General features: G+C 41.1%; 1 protein-coding gene across 7 annotated transcripts; it reads left to right on the plus strand.

The window, feature by feature from the left end:
* The first annotated feature begins 486 nt into the window (after nt 1-486).
* Nucleotides 487-17,322, plus strand: LOC126108523 (uncharacterized). Of its 7 annotated transcripts, none has more exons than XM_049913798.1 (6): nt 487-843; nt 2,891-3,811; nt 3,918-4,582; nt 4,705-4,811; nt 4,917-5,042; nt 17,305-17,322. In XM_049913798.1, exons 1-2 carry the CDS (start codon nt 642-644, stop codon nt 3,640-3,642), a joined length of 954 nt encoding a protein of 317 aa, XP_049769755.1. In that variant the 5' UTR covers nt 487-641; the 3' UTR covers nt 3,643-3,811; nt 3,918-4,582; nt 4,705-4,811; nt 4,917-5,042; nt 17,305-17,322. The 7 variants fall into 7 exon arrangements, 4 of the variants coding, with proteins under 4 accessions (XP_049769755.1, XP_049769754.1, XP_049769753.1 ...); XM_049913797.1 differs by lacking the exon at nt 17,305-17,322 and adding an exon at nt 14,006-16,097; XM_049913796.1 differs by lacking the exon at nt 17,305-17,322 and adding an exon at nt 14,009-16,097.
* The last annotated feature ends 2,167 nt before the right edge of the window (nt 17,323-19,489 follow it).

Consider the following 19,489-nt stretch of genomic DNA (forward strand, 5'->3'; position numbering starts at 1 on the left):
ACTCCTAGTAAAGGTGACTTCAGATGAGAATAAATAAAATGCTTACCTTACAATACACGACGATAAATCGGAAACAGCAGGAGCCCAGACGTTCTGCCACAATAACTTCCAAGAGAATGAACTCATTGAACTGTAAGTCTGTAAACAACTGGGCAGGAAATCACGCATTAGTTAGAAATCACAGTGATTGATATCTCACTGATATCACAATAACAATTTTACGGAATCTAACTGCGATTTCAGCCACAGCAATCAGAAGTAGCATTTCGCATCCAATGTTGTGAGCCATCTGTTGCCCGCATTTCGTACTGCTCTCTGAATTTCAGTGACAAGTCGCAAGTAGCAACTAAAAAGCGCCGTTAACATTCTTTGTCGTCAATCTGTTGATCGACTTTCGTACTTCGTTATAAGAACCTTGTGCCTCATGAGATCGATATATGGTCGAAGAATGTAACCACGGCAGCGTATGTTGTAGGCACTTAGGCAGCTGATTCGATCCCATCCGTTATAGGTCTTCGTCACTGGGATTTTCCCCGGCTAGTTGAAAATTCCCGGAGTGGGAACATGGATTTCCAGTATTTCTTGATTTTCTTCGGTTTCGTCTCTGGTCGTTCAAGGGTTTACTTCTTGTTTCTGCCAAGATGAAGCGATCACGGAGGATTGAATTGTGGAATCATTTCACTATTCTGGATCAAGAGTATGCGAAATGTGGTTTATGCGGCAAAAAATTGTTGTACAGCACCAGCACGACGAACTTGAAGAAACATATCGAAAGGTCGTATATAATAGTGAACTTTGCGACAAATTCTTCAAGATCCATCGACCCTGTGTTGCCAGAGCTAGGTATGTTACGACAATTGATGATTGTTTCATGGGATGCTTAGTTATTTTTTGTCTGCACCCTTTTAAAACAGCACTGTCCATACCAAGAAAACAACATGGTAGGCTGTATGATATTTTAAGTAGATCATTTAGAAAATTTACTGTTGGGGCTAGGTTTGTACTTTAAATTTTCCCTCTATGGTATCTGCGTTTGTAAGTGTAATAATCCCCATCGAGCTTAACTGAAATTTGAATGAGATATTCTCGCCGTTCGTGGCACTTGAATTGTGCGAAATTTTGCTGCAGTATTGGCAATGCCACGTGGTAGCCATAGCCAATAAGAATTCGACATAAATGATCGACGCAGCCGTTACCAACATGCGCGCACAACATTTACACAGGGAACCACTTATAATTTTTTCCAACACGATTATTTCCTGTGGAAATAGCGCAGTTGCTGCTAGAATAGTTACATGACATTAACTGTCCGATTTATAATGAAGATCTCAGCTTCTGATTTCATCTCTAAGTATAAAATTCGAGGTAAAAAATATATAGCGTTGTGTAACAGGTTGCAAAGCAAACTGTGAGCCCGCTCTATTTGCACTTCATACACTAGAATGTGGCTGTTCACTTTCCTGAAATTTATGTTCTATGTCAGACACTAATCAGAAATCATTTTCCACTTTCTAGTTCCACATTTGTTGCTGTATAGTGTAACTCAAGGCTGCGATTTGATTTTGATTGTACCAAATGAACATAGAGTGAAGTGCAATGTAATTTAAAATCAGAATGGTGTATTGTATTTCACGTGGCTCACAATTACTGTGGCATACGATTTCAACCTTGAAGTGACGCGAGGAAAGGTTTACATTGCACGTATAAGTAACAGAACAGAGTAGAATCTTTATTTGCCTTACGGTATGTTATCCATACAATTGGCGTCGTCAGTGTGTTGAATACATAAAAGCAAAATATAATTACGCAAGTATTTATGTGCAGGACAAATAGATACATGTGCTGAAATAATGGTATAAATAAAATAATAATAATTACAGTGGTACTACACGGTGTTAACATAGCAGCAGCAGCAGTAGTAGTTAATTACATTTATCACATATTATACAAAAGTATTTCTATAATTATGTGTTATCTTAAGTACCCTGTAGAAAAAAGTGTGAATGCTTATACATTACTGTCACATACCTATAGTCATACTTCTTTATGTAGTGACCACCTGCTTATTGCTACTGCATATTTCGTGTGTCACTGTTTAGAAGCTCATCAGTTAAGTAGTATAGCATACATTTGAACCACACTTCATTGGGATGCTTCGAACTATTTATTGGTAGCTTGCTTTCAGTTCTTATGGGTTAATGTCAGTCTTGAGTATCAAGATCTAGGTTACTATTATTTTGGATGTTATGGGCATGGACTTGGGAACTTAAATTAAAATTCATTATGTTTCCTTTAGCATGTATTGAACAGTTGTAGGTACACATATGAGGCAGAGTCATTATCTTCAGTTCTTTAAAGTATTGCTACACGCAACATACTCCACTTTCTTCTACCACTTCAAGATGGTACTTGAACTCACTGAGTTACCCCAAAACAGCATTCCACACTGCAACTGTAAATGAAAGCAAGCAAAATATGCAGAAATTAATAAATGTTTACTAATAATGCATCTCATGTTGAGCAGTAGGAAGAGAGTTCTAACAAGTTTGCCACACAGGTGATTGATATGCTTATCGCATGCGAGTTTGTGATGTAAATGCAATTCCAGTAATTTAACATATTTTGTGTCTTGTTTAAATGTCTTTAGGGTGAAGCAAACTACCTCCATTTTTATTTTATTTATTGATAATTGATTGGCCCTGAACCAGTCACTGCTCATTTCAGTTACAACTTTGTTGTACTCTAAGACATCTGTCTGATTTTCTCCATCAGTGATGAGTGTCATGTCATCAGCATACAGTACTTGGAAAGTAAATTGTACTCCAAATGTATACCCTTCCTCTGTTGCTTACCCAATCTGTATGTTGATGTTCAACTTATTGTTTGATAGGTGAAGCCTCTCTTGCAGTGGAGTTGCCAGAAGAAGGCACCACAGCCAGCAGCACACTGGGGGAAGCAGTTCCCTCCACATCACAGCATCAGACAGCCATCACAGAATACGTTCCCAAAGAGGTGGGACTGATTCAAAAGAAGAAGGTGGACAGCAAATTAATGGGTCAGTTCACAAAAAACTATCAACCTTGCTCTATTGTAAATGAATCAGGGGTTCGTAGTTTTGTATGTGCACTGAACCCCGCTTACTATATCCCGGGTAGAAGGGCTGTAACAAATGTAATGTTGCCAGCAGCATATGCAGAAGCAAATGAGAAAGTACAACAAAAGCTGAAAGGTATAAAGACAATCTGTTTAGCATCAGCTTCTAACGAAAGTTATATGGCTGTGACTGGACACTTCGTAAATGAACACTTCAGATTACTGTCTGTACTGCTGGAATGCAGTCATTTCTGTGGAGCCCACCCATATTTATCCACAGCTTTTACTAAAATTACAGAAAAATTCAGTCTCTGTGGCGAAATTTTAATGGTGGTCACGGACAATGCACCATATATGAAAAATGCAGTTTCCACCATTCTCAAGTGGAAACATTTTGGTTGTTATGCCGATACACTTAATTTAGTTGTGCAGGATGCACTTAAAAATGTTCAGGAAGTCCACCAGAAAGTCAAGACAATTGTAGGTTTGTTTAAAAGGAGCAGGAGTGCAACAGAGTGTCTCTTAAAATCCCAACAGAACAATTGTTGAATTATCGGAGACAGTAAAAATTACAGTTGCCCTCTGTAACAGGCTCACAGAACTTGCATCACTGTCAAATGATGAGTGGGAAATCTGCTCCGAACTGTGTTCGATTTTGAAACCATTTGAGCAGGTTTCGTGGCAGCTCAGTGCAGAGGAGTACCCAACTGGCAGCTTGGTAAGTTAATAATTTACTTGATTTGGCTCATGTAAGTTCAATATCATTATATTGTATACTTTCCTTGTGTGTTGTGTAGTTTCAGCATATTTGTCTCAATTTTCAGGTTATAGTCCTGACACATGGCCTTCTGGCAGTGTGTGATGATTGATGAAATAGCCAAAATGCGGTTACATGAAGTTTCAATGAAAGTTGTTGATGCATTGAAAGAGGGGCTTACTAACCGGTTTTCGAATCTTGAGCAGAGCAAATCCATTGCCTTTGCTACTCTGCTGGATACATGATTCAAATTGCTGGTATTTCAGAACCAGGCAGCAGCAGACAACACAAAGGAACAGTTAGTTAATATTGTTGCCCAGAAGCTGGAAAAATGTAGGCCAGACAGCCTTCACAACAACCTGTTGAGCCAAATAATTTGTCAACAGTCCTTCTCTGTGTGGGGCATATTTGATAAGCTAGTGAAACATGCACAGCCATAGGGCACAGTACAGTCATGCTATTGTAAAGGTCCAGAGGTATGTTGACAGCTCAGTCATCAGTAGAAATGAAGATCCCCTGGCATGGTGGAGACAAAATCAGTTCATTTACCCAACCATTGCAAAAGTAGTGCAAGAGAGATTAAATGTTGTAGCAACTTCTGTGCCTTGTAAGAGGGTCTTCTCAAAAACTGGACATATAATAAACGACAGAAGAACCCGCCTCAAGTCATCGAATATAGAAAAACTAATATTTCTGAATGCCAATGGTACTTGTGATTAGATACTGTTGCTGGTAAGTGATACATCATTAGAACACAGTACATTGTTAAACTGCTCATAATCAGAATAGTTGTTTATGAACAAGAATAATTTTCATCTTCAATATGTTTCTTATGTGCACACACTCTCTTGCAGAAAATTGTGGACCTGTGTGAGGTTTGCTTCCGTGGAGGTAACTAGGCACTTCCAACGCAACCAAACAAGACCACACAACTGTATGATGCCTAGCAATATTACAATGTGTGAGTATTTGTGTCCAGTATGTAGATGAAAGTTTATTCTTCTAGTGCTCATTTGTCATCGGAAAAAAAATGCTGTGAACTCATTTGTATTTTGATCACTTGCAGGTAACTGGGCACTTTCAACACAACTGAAAAATGTGAAGGTCTTAAGGGTGTCAATTGTTTGCTCCGAATTTGAAGTAACTGTACTCATTTGTCAAAGCTATGTCCCATCTGTAACATGTAATGTCTGTAAGTAAATGATATTGTTTGTTGTGGATAGTGGTTAAAATGCTGATAGCTGTTTTGAACAAATAAAATTGTTATTTTACCCCCAGAACTACCAGATGGGTGTGTAAACTAAGGTCATTCCAAGAACAGTATGCATTCTTTCTTTGACCACACATGAGGGGGAAATTCGTTTTATTTTGTGTGCACAAGTTACGGGGATGGGGGGGGGGGGGGGGGGATGGCCTGCCATCCACAAACAGTTTCTTTGCACTTAAAAAAATTAAAATCACTGGATTAAAAATGCAATGATGGAAAAAAAAGTCACAGCACCAAGAAGGAGTTTGTAACGTGACGGGCTGTTTCCTCACCATTGGGCACCACATGTAATGTGCCGGGACATGTTTGTATTAGTGCTACTTCACGTCACAACAGGATGTACCGGTATTGAAACATTTCCTCAGCCAGTAGATAGTGCACAGTGTTTTCGACCTACCGTGCTTTGTTTATTGAATATAGTCTTCCTGGTAGCTGCGTCCGTCTCATCTAAATCACACTGACATTAAGAAGCCAGGATCCTCGGTTAAGTTTTCCAAAATCAGAAGTAAAGATCTTATTCATTGTTGAACATTTATGTCAACCACAGTACGATTTATTAGTTATTACTCGCACACACAATATTAATGTGACCAGGCCTCTTACACTTAATTGTCACATTAGGCAGGTCGAAAACATCCATTCTTTAACAAAGTTCACAATTACACTTTTTTGGTACGACCGGAAAATTAACTGACTTGCGCACTTTTGCTCCAAGAGAATCTGACAGAGAACTAACTGAGAACAGCACCAGCTCGGACCTTATATAGACGAGCACTTGAATATTTGACTATTTCTGTTAATATATTATAGTTTATAATTTCCCTTGGTTAAAATGATCCTTTCTAACTGGTTCTGAAGTTAACTATTGGGTTTTATTATTTAAATAACACGAGTGAGCTGTATCAATTTAAATACGCAGAACTAACTTATGCCTCCGCCGTAGGAATTCCCGACTTATAACCACGGCAGCCCTCGTGAACAATAATTTTTACATATTCAAATTTGCTTAATTCTTGATTAATGCACTTACAAAGTTGAGACTGGAGTCATTTTACATAGAAAAATATAGGTAGCAAAAGTATCAAAACAGATCTCTGAATTATTTGCAAGTTTGGTCACAATTGGCACTGAAAGTCATACAGGCTACAGATTTTAAGTCTTAATATCTATTTAACTAATAGACTTTAGGTTAATTTAAACACTTTGCTGGAATCAGTAAAATTTAGGCTTTCTTTTGGATGCAGTCTTATAGCTGAATTTGATCTATTAGCTCACTCAAATTTTACTTAATATGTATTGCACAATATACGTCATTGTCTATAACTGTTAATAGTATGCATTTCCAATAAAACTGATTAGCTCATTACTTTCAGAATAGACATTAGAATGTACTGAAATAATAGATTTTACTGTGGGAATTTTATTTAAACTATTTCTGAATTCTGTACTATGAGGCTGAAGGCCACAGAATCTGTAGTCCGAATCTGAGTAGTGAAAATGAAAAAAGAATAAAAGTTCATTGCTTAACTAAGTTACTGAAGGAGTGTAAAACCAAAACAGGATAGCAGTGGGCAACCCTGCTTCGTTACAAGTTGTGTGACAGAAATTAAAGTCGGTAGGTATGTTTCTACAGCTGAAATGTGATTTCTGTTCAAATTACATGCAATTCGGGTAAGATTGGAGCTAGTTGTGCCACTATGAGGACGTAAATTAGGTTTGCTTTAAGTACACGCTGTAACCGTTGTGATCATCAAGTTACCTCAGACATGGAGGCGGTGAGTTGATGTTAGTCGAGAATGAATTTAATGCTTCAAAGACACCTTTATCAGCACCACACTCAATCTGAATGAGACTGTGTAACAGGGCCACGAGAAGCTGGATGTTCCTTCTGCGATATTGGGGAAAGACTCGGCGGGAGTGCAGCCACTGTACATGATTGCCGGCAGCGGTGGTCATGAGAATGTACAGTTGCGAGAAGACTGCATTCCATGTGGCACTACAGGGAGGGAGGGCCATTGTGTGCAGTGTGTGGAGCTGGCGCTTTGTACTGCATCTGCAGGAGTAATTTGAGCAGCAGTTGGCCCCACAGTGGCACAATGAACTGTTACAAATCTGTCACAACGAACTGAGGTAACTTTGTGGCACAGAATAAATTACATGTCACTACAAACATTGAAACAATTTACATTTATAGCTACTGAGAATTTAGGGAATAGAATATGTATGTTTATTATGCCCTACTAGGATAAAAAAATCCTGGTACAAAGTAGTTACACAGTCATTCAGGTTAACTTTATACCAGTGTTAAAAACAGTTTTTTTCCTATGTCTAATGCTCTGGGTAGATTTAAATAATGCCAAAAGGAAACTCTCCAATAATAAGGCATAAGAGCAAACAATTGTTAATTCAGTATTGCAGCTTTACTTCGAAGCATTAAAATAGTTGTATCAGCCTGGCTTTAACTTAAAACAGTATAATCACAGGCTTTCTTCACAGCCAATACCATTCAACAATAATCACAAACTTAAGAGCTTGTAGGATGATGGAAAAGAATTGAAATACTAACTAGAAATTACAGAGGAAATAAAACTGTTTCTTTTACTGTAAAATAAAGCAAGTAGGTAGAATGATGGGCATTTGAAACAAAAGTAGTAAATAGTACAAAGATACCCCGATTCGTAAAAATTTACTCGATTGACAATGTTTCAAGGACAGCTCTGAGCCAGACGCACCGTAGCGTGCGTTCCACAAACCACCGCCAATTTTGACGCGAGTGGTGTCGAGTGACAACTCGTTGGAAGGTGTTGTATTTTCTGATGAAAGCCGGTTCTGCTTCGGAGCCAGTGATAGCCGCACGTTGGTTACGAGGCGGCCAGCTGAGCTGTAACCAATGTTTCTGTGTGCTAGACACTTTGGACCTACACGTGGAGCTACAATCTGGGGTGCGATTCCTTATGACAGCAGGAGCACTCTCTTTGTTATCCCAGGCATCCTGACTGCAAAATATTGTCAGTCTAGTGATTCGGCCTGTTGTAGTGGCATTCAAGGACACGTTTTCCGACAGAATAACACTTGCGCACATACTGCTGTTGTAACCCTACATGCCAATCACAAGATCTGTCTTCAGTTGAGCATATTTCGGATGACAATTCCAGCATCATCCACAAACAACATTAACCATCCCCCTACTGTCCAACCAAGTGCAACAGGCATAAACTGACATCCGGCATCTGTGCAAGACAATTCAACATCATGGTGGTTAAACCAGTTGTTAATGTACCAGTATTACATTTGCAATGGTATATCTCGCACCTACTTAAATTGATCTGTGATCTTTCAGTGGTCATCCCTTGAATATGCGAGCAGCCAGGACATTATGACTACCTACCTAGTAGCAGGTATGTCCAGTTTTGGCACAGAAAACAGCAGGAACCTGTCACGGGATGGAAGCAGTGAGGCCCTGATTGGTCACTAGAGGGAATTGGCATCCAATCTGCACACACAAGTCACCAGATTCCCATAGCTTCCGGGAAGGGGGGGGATGAGCTCTGATGCCACGTTCAACCACATCCCAGATGCATTCATTCGGCTTCATATCTGGCAATTTGGGAGCAATGACATCAACTGAGCTCGCCACTGTGTTCTTGAAGTATTTCATCACACTCCTTCCTGACCTTGTGACATAGCACATTATCTTGTTGAAAAATGCCACAGTTGTTGGGAAACACGATTGTCGTGAAGGGGTGTATCGCGGTGGCCCGGTGTAATTTTAAGCGCTCTCTATACAGCTTAAGCGTTTTCGTGGACTTACTTGTTGAAGAATGCTGGTTCTGCTTTCTTGCAGTGCCGATGTCTTATGCTAGCACCAGACACTTCTCTGAATATTTCACTGCTAGCAAGGGGAAATTTTCACTCTCTCGCTCTCTCTCTTACTTAAAAATACGCTACTGTTGGAATATCATTCAATGCACCAGAACATATTTATTTCCCCTTTGTACAAAAAAAAAAAAACTTTATGACTTAAGCCCACACATTACCGGGCACCCAGAATCAGTTAATTACACATTTTTGAACACACTTAATACATAAGCTTTAATCGTGGCTGACTATCCATGTCCAGTTCACGTACTCTCGACAGCAGTTCGACGTGTAATAAAGTCACTATTTCGAGTCTCTCGATTTGTTTTTTAACAATACAATGCTACATTATGCTTCGTAGCTGGCCACATAACTTCCGGGCCGTATTTCCTTGTTCTTGGCAGGTCGTGCTGAACACTTGCCAGCGCCGACGAATTATCTCCCTTCCAGTTTCGCCTGCACAAACAATAAATGAGCGCAGTATCCCATGCTCATCCTTACGCCCTGCTTTAAAATAACGCGTGTTCGAAATGGCTGGAACATAAATGTTTCCAGACTTTGGTAAAATTTTGGGGGCACTGCAGTATGCGGTCTGCAACGAGTGTTGAGATACCCCATGGCCATCGAGGTGCCTTTGCACGAGCTCCACTGGACCCACGGCTGCCCGAGTGAATGTTCCCTAGAGCTTAAAGGAGCTGCCACCAGCTTGTCTCCATCCAGCACTACACGTGTCGAGGAACTCTTCCCCTGGAAGGTGACAGGTTCCCACCATCTCATTGGCACGATATAGAATGTATTGTAATTTGTCAGATAGTGTAATGCTCAGCCACTGCATCAATGTACAGTCCCGATGGTCACGTGCCCATTTCAATTGTAGTTGCCAATGTCGTGTTAACATTGAAACATGCAAGGGTGAACAGTTGTAGAGGCTAATTGTCAGGAGTATTAGTTCGGTGCACTGTGCATTCAGACACACTTGTACTCTGTCTAGAATTAAAGTCAGATTTTAGTTTTACCACAGTCCACCACCTATCCTGTTTTACCAGTGTGCCCAACCTTCAAAGTCCATGTAATGAGGGGTGGCCACCTAACTCCATGATCAGGGTGTATACGACCCGGGACAACCGGGAATTCTGGGAAAAACCCGGGAATTTTTTCATCCTGGAGAAAACCGGGAAAAACCCGGGAATTTTTCGGCATTCCGGGAATTTTTCATTGTTTTAGCTTTCAGTTACATTTTTGTAGTTTTGACTGCAGAATTGATTCTCTAGCAAAGAATGTTATTGTATCCTGCTACTGGAGAATGATACTACTGCAATAAAATACACTCCTGGAAATTGAAATAAGAACACCGTGAATTCATTGTCCCAGGAAGGGGAAACTTTATTGACACATTCCTGGGGTCAGATACATCACATGATCACACTGACAGAACCACAGGCACATAGACACAGGCAACAGAGCATGCACAATGTCGGCACTAGTACAGTGTATATCCACCTTTCGCAGCAATGCAGGCTGCTATTCTCCCATGGAGACGATCGTAGAGATGCTGGATGTAGTCCTGTGGAACGGCTTGCCATGCCATTTCCACCTGGCGCCTCAGTTGGACCAGCGTTCGTGCTGGACGTGCAGACCGCGTGAGACGACGCTTCATCCAGTCCCAAACATGCTCAATGGGGGACAGATCCGGAGATCTTGCTAGCCAGGGTAGTTGACTTACACCTTCTAGAGCACGTTGGGTGGCACGGGATACATGCTGACGTGCATTGTCCTGTTGGAACAGCAAGTTCCCTTGCCGGTCTAGGAATGGTAGAACGATGGGTTCGATGACGGTTTGGATGTACCGTGCACTATTCAGTGTCCCCTCGACGATCACCAGTGGTTTACGGCCAGTGTAGGAGATCGCTCCCCACACCATGATGCCGGGTGTTGGCCCTGTGTGCCTCGGTCGTATGCAGTCCTGATTGTGGCGCTCACCTGCACGGCGCCAAACACGCATACGACCATCATTGGCACCAAGGCAGAAGCGACTCTCATCGCTGAAGACGACACGTCTCCATTCGTCCCTCCATTCACGCCTGTCGCGACACCACTGGAGGCGGGCTGCACGATGTTGGGGCGTGAGCGGAAGACGGCCTAACGGTGTGCGGGACCGTAGCCCAGCTTCATGGAGACGGTTGCGAATGGTCCTCGCCGATACCCCAGGAGCAACAGTGTCCCTAATTTGCTGGGAAGTGGCGGCGCAGTCCCCTACGGCACTGCGCAGGATCCTACGGTCTTGGCGTGCATCCGTGCGTCGCTGCGGTCCGGTCCCAGGTCGACGGGCACGTGCACCTTCCGCCGACCACTGGCGACAACATCGATGTACTGTGGAGACCTCACGCCCCATGTGTTGAGCAATTCGGCGGTACGTCCACCCGGCCTCCCGCATGCCCACTATACGCCCTCGCTCAAAGTCCGTCAACTGCACATACGGTTCACGTCCACGCTGTCGCGGCATGCTACCAGTGTTAAAGACTGCGATGGAGCTCCGTATGCCACGGCAAACTGGCTGACACTGACGGCGGCGGTACACAAATGCTGCGCAGCTAGCGCCATTCGACGGCCAACACCGCGGTTCCTGGTGTGTCCGCTGTGCCGTGCGTGTGATCATTGCTTGTACAGCCCTCTCGCAGTGTTCGGAGCAAGTATGGTGGGTCTGACACACCGGTGTCAATGTGTTCTTTTTTCCATTTCCAGGAGTGTATAAACGAGAGGGAAAAAAATAAAACTGTAGTGGCAAAGGAAATGTGCATTTTACGACAACAAAACACCGTGCACGCACAAGCGTCTACAGATAGCAAAAATATGTTAAAGGCCGTAGGGCGCAGACTGTAATTCTTCGTAACAATAAACTGCTTGCTATGAGCATGACGTCACAACTGTTCACATTAGGTTCGTTTGACCAGTTGCCAGCGGTTTGTTGCGCATGCGCATTTGACTCGCGTATAAGCAGTACCTTCTCTCGCTTCCCGCTTCTTGAAGTTTGGCTGTTAACTGCATCGGTAGTAGCAGCAAGCAGCCAGATGCAAACGAGAAAAATTTTTCTCGCGCGCGCCCTAGCTGCCAGATTCGCGCTTGCACAGAGTTGTCTGAGTTGTAGTGGGGAGGGGGTTAGTCTCCACGTGACCCGTGTTTACGTTAAGTGATTTCGCTGCTTCTCTTCGCGTACAGCTCCCAGGTCAAATGAAAACAAAACGGATTTCTGTGGCCGGGAGCTATCAAGTGAATTAAAATGCATTCACATAATTACAGAGGGCAACAATATATTATTAATTTCAGTTTCTGATTTTATTTTCTTTCCAAGTTAGTAGCAGTCGAGCATTAATCGCCTTGCAGAAGAATGAAGTTATTTTTGCAAGTTTGCTAAAGAAATTCCGCTGAGGCGATCATTTTATTTGAAACGAAGTGTTTCATTTAACAATTTTGGGTACTTCCAACTGTTCGGTGAATTTCAAGTGCACGTTATCATCTTCTGCCATGTATGGCATTATGCCATAATAAAGAACCAAACATGAGATCGTAGAGTACTGGTACTCCAAGAAAATTTACATCCCAAAAACCACACTGAAAAGCTTAATGTCAGATGGGACCTACTTCATTGTGAATCTGGAAAAAACCAATGTGCACTTCAAGCCGAATTATGCATTTTAGTATGATTCACGAAATTTTGATGCCTTTTGGAGTATCCTCTGATGCCCTGTTTCTTTTATGGTGTAGTGTAAGCTCTCTTAGTGCTTTATACACACGAACATGCGGGCTTCCTACACCACTGCAGTTGCACACGCACAATAATTCGTTTTTGGCGCTCTCTGGCAACTGGTAAATCGAACCTATAACTAACAGTATTGCGAACGGTGGTTAGAGAAGCGTTACTTTCAAAGTAAATTTCTTTTTACGCAAGATGAATTATGTTACGTGTGTGAAAGTGGGATGGATATCTAAATCACAGAGCGTTCGAAACTGAACAGTTTGAGGACCAGCCACTTCAAGAATTTCGAGCCGAGGCATTTATGTCACAATTTTAAATTTACTGGCACATTTGTGTGATGTATCTTAAAGTATATCACACCAAAAAAAGACCAATATTACACGTGAAAGCTTAGCTTTTCTTGTAGATATACGGTACTGTGTACATTAATGTAAACCGTTAACTTTTCCTCTTGTGTGTTCGCGCTATGTAACCAGTAATCTTGCTAGTGGCTGACTATAACACGTGCCCTATGCTCTGAATAGCTGCTGTCATCGGCTGGCGAGATCTCGTGGCTTGAGATATGACTCGCTTACTAAAGGACATCACAACCTCGGTTGCAACGCTCCGGAAACTAACAAGCTGTGTTTGGTGCAATTCGAATTTATACTTTCGTAATACGAAAATATGCAGCGGATATGTTGCTGCAAATCAAAGGTCTTTCCAAAACTTCTCTGCTCCGGCTTTTCTTTTTTTTCCGGGAAGTTCTACGCGATTATATAAAACGTTAACCATTCAAAGGATTGATAAGTTTTACAGTTCCGAGGGAACTTTTTCTGTGCTAAGTGACAGTAGGTCGCCCGGGAAAAAGCATATTTTGTAAATGAGATATCCGGGAGAAATCCGGGAATAATCCGGGAATTTTTTTTCCTTGTCCCTGTATACACCCTGATGATGTACGGACACGGTTTCACCTTGGGTTCGCCACATGTTGAAGAAACATACCAGAGCACTCTTAGAACACACGACATTTCAGCTCGTGCTGACCCTCAGTTAAACTCTGACAGATTGCTCACCTTCTCCATTCTACCGACATTACTGTAAAGTAAGAAATTGTGTGTGGCTGGGTGTTTACAAGTGCGTACTTAGTTGCTGCAACAGACTTCTGTGTTTTATTTATTAACGGCATAAAATCTCTTCAGATTTCTGTGAAGCACTTGCAGTCGGGAAGGGAACACAACAAAGAACCATTCTGTATATCCGTTATCTGGTCAGTTGCTTTTCTCTCCTGTTTCAGCAGGATGTCTAACTGTGCAGTGGAGGACCAGACTAGCAGGAACGCACAGGAGTTGGAGTCGAGTCCGCTGTACATAATGTTAGCACCAGCCCCAGACATTGCACAAGTCCCACCCATTCATTCACCCTCGTCCACACCTATCCATATCGTGAGCCCCACCCATGGTCTGCTTCATGTCCCGACATCAAAGTTGTTAGTATCAAAGATATGCCAGTCATAAAAACAAGAGAGAAAATCAGAAATATGGAAGAAATTCAGCTTTTCTGTTACCATTGTAAAAAGAGCATATTATTAAAGAAATAGAAATATGTATATTGAATATACGAGTTGAAAAATCATCAATAAGAAACAAAAATAAAATTCATGGGCTTTTGTCTGCAGTATACAAGAAATCTGGTATTTGTTAACTGCAGTGAGTGTTAATAACCATCAACTCACTTATTGTAAGAAATTCTGTTGGGAAATATTTATTGGTTGTAAACGCCAAGGATGCAGATTATCATCTTGATTGTCTAAAGTTAATGTTGTGCATAAACAAGCCAAAATCAATGTCTTTGTTTGTTTCTGATACCTCATCAGAATTAAATATAAGGGTGAGATAATGCAGACAGACATTTAGGTACATGACATAAGTTATTAGTACTTGCTTGTGTAATTGGTGAATTTTTACTTGTGAACTCTTGTGACTGATTGCTTAGTGCAGATACAAGATTACATTTTAGTTCTTCTCTACTGTTTGAGAGATTTAGAGCTGCCTATTGTTAAACATTTGTACATAATGTTGTCAGTGTCATTAAAGTCCATCTTATCGTACTTTAATGTCTGTTAGATTTTGGTTTTGACAGCAGTTGGTCAGAACAGTCAAGATTAGGTGTCTTGTGTATGACAATTTTATTGAAAGTGCATATCTGTGTTTCATTCTGATAGTGTATTAGTCTATAAATATTGGCATTTCCAGTTTACTGTAATTTATTCACACAGTTTGACAACCTCCTGATAAATGATCAGGGTAGTGAGTATTCAAATGTTTTGTTTATTTGATATTTTCTGACTTGTTCTACACCCATGAGTCATCTCATTTTTGGGTCTATGGAACGAAAACTGAATCCAATCCATAGTTAATAATTGGGACCTGGATGTAAGAAATATGTTAGCAGAATGGAATGGCATAAAACAAGTACTACATAGCTTTATATAGCCAAAACCATTGTTCTTAATTGCATTGCTAAATTCTATTTCCATCCTTAAAACTCAGAAGCAAACCTTAAAACTGTCTGGATCACATACACAAAGTTTGGGTTGCACTGGCAGCAATACAGTGATTTGGCTCCCCTGCAGAACTTCAGCCAGAATTTGTATTGTCACCAAAAAATGGTTCAAATGGCTCTGAGCACTATGGGACTAAACATCTGATGTCATCAGTTCCCTAGACTTAGAACTACTTAAACCTAGCTAACCTACGGACAGCACACACATCCGTGCCCGAGGCAGGATTCAAACCTGCGACTGTAGCAGCAGTGTGGTTCCGGACTGAAGCGCCTAGAACCGCTTGGCCGCAACAGCCGGCTATTTTGTCACACGTACTGCCCTAATTCTGAAAGTTACCTCTCAGCTAGTATGTTGCTTTACATTCTCATTATTTCCAGCTCATTATTCTTTCACTGATTGTGTTACACAAATATGCCACAAGCTTTGAGGTTACGGTTTTCAGTTTTTGTTTTTCATCACACTGAGATCTACTTTTTCCTAAGCTGTTCACCTAAATACCGAGTACTTATGTTTAAAGAATCTGATGTAAGTTCAGGTGCCATCATTTTCACCTACATTTTCTTTAGAAGTTGCTGTCACAGGTGAAACCAAATCAACAAGTGTTATGTTTTGAAATATATGTCTTATCAACTTTGTGGATTGTGAATTATTAGCCTCATAACATACAATCACAAATCATGTGATTATGGTACAGGAGACACGTCAAAAATTATGTACTAGAATCTAAATAGTTTTAAAAATTATTAGTCTATGTAACAGTATCTATATTTTCTTATTTTCCAGCATAGGTAAGTATCTTTCTTGATAATGGACAATTTTTGTTCACAATATAAAGCTAATTTGCATTTGGATTCTGCTCAAATTATCAGTTAATCTTCCATGAACTCTTGTAATGAGTAATAACATTTGTGTATATGAATTTAATGTAACTTCTTAGTATCCCTAGTTCCATGTTTAGAATGTTTTTGCCTTTAAGTTTGTTGTAGACTTTCATAGGATACTTACTTAATGCTCACGCCTGAAAATTCTTCTATACTCTTGCTTGACCTTTATATGTAATGCAGTTGCAGGACTGACTTGAAAACCATCGTTCTGAAACAAGAACTTCTTTTTTATTGTTTGCTATCATATGATGTTAGGTATTGCCACTGTGCTTCCTGTCATTGTACATTCCATAATACAAATGTGACAATTTTGCTAACAAAAGTGCTAATGATAAAATATGAGGGAATATTAGGTGGCACGATGTTATATAATGTGTGTGTGTGTGTGTGTGTGTGTGTGTGTGTGTGTGTGTGTGTGTGTTACCTAGTTTCATTTTATTATACCATTGTAAGATGATCCCAAATACAACATTGCAAACATATGAACAGTTTTCAGTATTAACAAAATAATTTCATGTGGATATATGCACTGTGCAGATAAAACTGGAAGCAGCAGATATACAGACACACATATCAGTCTACGGACGTCACCAGTCAACACACTGATATTAACAAAGGTTCCACTGTACTCCAGGATACTTTGCTGTCCAGCAACAACCTGGAGTAGGGAGGGAAAAGTAGCAGCTGTTTGAAGTGATGACATTTTATCTAATAATTTAAAGCTCTAATAATTTATTTTCCAATGAAGAAATTTCCATTACTGTGCCTGTATTAGGATCACAATGTAGGCCTTTAACTTGAGATGTGTAAATTTCATTGTTTCTGAATTTACAAACCTGTAACTTTCCAGAGTTGTCACGTACCTCTACAAATTGGTATTTCTCATCTCTTACCAGGATCATTGACTGTAACAAATCAGGGATGTTGAAGTTGAAAATGTTTTCCTTTTGTGTTGTTTACAAGGATGACCCATTATTGTAATAGTGTTCGTCACATTCTCTGAGAATCAAAGAAATAACCCTTCCTCTACTCCCACACCTATTTTATCTAAATTAGGTTAGTTCATCTTAGTGTCAATCTTTGCTCTGATTGAAGCTACCACCCACTTAACACTGATCCAAACAAAAATGTTTTCCACTATTACAGCTTTTTACGCAGAACAAAATCAGAAAGCTATTACATTACTCATCATTACACATTTGCATCCACAAGGGCTCTTCTCAACAATGTAATAAAATGTCATTAATAGTCCACTTCAATAGAAATATGTTACCACGAGAATAGCAAGCTGCAGTTAGTGTTGACAGATTTCCCATGTAAAGTAACAAGGTAGATAGCTCTTGTCGGTCACCTACATGTAATTAAACTGAGTTATAAAAAAACTGTATGTGTTTCTTTCTAGTATATATTCCCACAGAAGATCACTTTCATATCCTTCAAGTACTCTCATTTTTGTTCCAATTGTCCTGTCTCAGGCAAAATCATTCACTCTGCAGCTGAGTGTGAGCTGTTTTTCAAACATTAATGGAAGACTGAAGAATCCTTACTGGCGAGTGCACTGCTCTAATCAGGTACCTGCAATCAACTTCTGGCCAGTTCAGTTGTGATCTTCCATTAATGTTTTACATACAAACCTAACAATGTAAAGTCAATAACTCTATGAAAAGGATAGATTGACACCCTTCACAAAGATAAGTTCTGTTACATATAAGCTTTTGGCCAGTGAAATGCACACACATTCACACAAGGTAGAACACCTCATATACACAACTGCTACCTCCCACCATATTGCAATAGAAACGTGTTGAACAGAAGCAATAATCCAGAGTAGGGCAGGAAGGTGGAGGGACAGTGGGATACAGCTGAGGAAACAGGACTCTGCTCTTCTGGTGGGCATGCGGGAACTAGAGGGGGCAGGATAGGGCTGACAGGTGCAGAATGGGGAGGCTGCAGGGGAGGGAGACGGGGAGCAGAAAGGAGAGAAGCGGGGAAGAAAAAAAAGGCCAGTGGATGCAATGGCTGAGAACAGCACATAGTACGAGTGGGGGAGGTGACAGGACAGAGGGGGCTGGAAACAGTGGGGGTGGGGTGGAAGATGTGGGGTCAGTAGGTTCGCTCATGTTGAGGACGGGACGATTTCGGGAGTGGAGAATTTGTCATAAGGATGACTCCCAGCGCACACTCCGCTGTAGAGTGAAAATTTCATTCTAGAAACAACCCCTACGCTGTGGCTAAGTCGTGTCTCCACAGTATCCTTTCTTTCAGGAGTGCTAGTTCTGCAGGTTCGCAGGAGAGCTTCTGTAAAGTTTGGAAGGTAGGAGACGAGGTACTGGCAGAAGTAAAGCTGTGAGGACGGGGTGTGAGTCGTGCTCTGATAGCTCAGTCGGTAGAGCACTTGCCCGCAAAAGGCAAAGGTCCCGAGTTCGAGTCTTGGTCCGGCACGCAGTTTTAATCTGTCAGGAAGTTTCATATCAGCACACACTCCGCTGTAGAGTGAAAATTTCATTCTACGATGACTCCCATTTGAGCAGTTTAGAAAAGCTGGTGGTGAAGGGGATGATCCAGATGGCTTGGGTTGTGAAATAGCTGCCGAAACCAAATATGTTACGTAAGCTGCATGTTGCATCACAAGGTGGTCCACATTGTTTTTGGCCAGTTTTGTGGTGGCCACTCATCCTCCCTCACACCTGATTGATAGTCATACCAATGTAAGAATCTGAACAATCACTGCTGCAGAGCTGGTATATAACACAGCTGCTTTCAAAGGAGGCCCAGGTCTCTTCCATGGGGTAGGGCAAGCCTGTGACAGGACTAGAAACAAAGTGCTGGGTGAGTGGATTGGGCAGGTCCTGCACATAGATCTTCCACAGGGATATCACCCCTATGGCAAGGGGTTGAGATTGGAAGTGGCATAAGGAGGCACTAGGACGCACAATGTATCTTGAGAAAACTGTTCACTTCAGCAAGTTAAGGACTCAGCTGCTTTACAAATGCGGGTGTATGGTGGCTGTAGTATGCATAAAAGATTATTTCATCACAGTATGCTCTAAGGATATCCACTAGCCAGATGCAGAAGCTGACAATAGATGGCAATAAAAGCTCCAAAGATCCTAAATGGAATTTTATGCAGAATCAATACTCACAGGAACATTTTACGTACCTCAATAATGCGAGGTACCCCTCTCATGCAGAGAATTTTTTAGCTTCGTTTCCAAACACTTTAACAGTAATTAAAAATAAAGTTCAATATAACAGTTCCCGAGTCTTGTGTGAACACACCAGCTGCAGGCACATGACGATGGAAATTATTCTACAAGTTTTCACATAACTC

The sequence above is a fragment of the Schistocerca cancellata genome, chromosome 11, assembly GCF_023864275.1.
Source record: "Schistocerca cancellata isolate TAMUIC-IGC-003103 chromosome 11, iqSchCanc2.1, whole genome shotgun sequence".
NCBI lineage: Eukaryota > Metazoa > Arthropoda > Insecta > Orthoptera > Acrididae > Schistocerca > Schistocerca cancellata.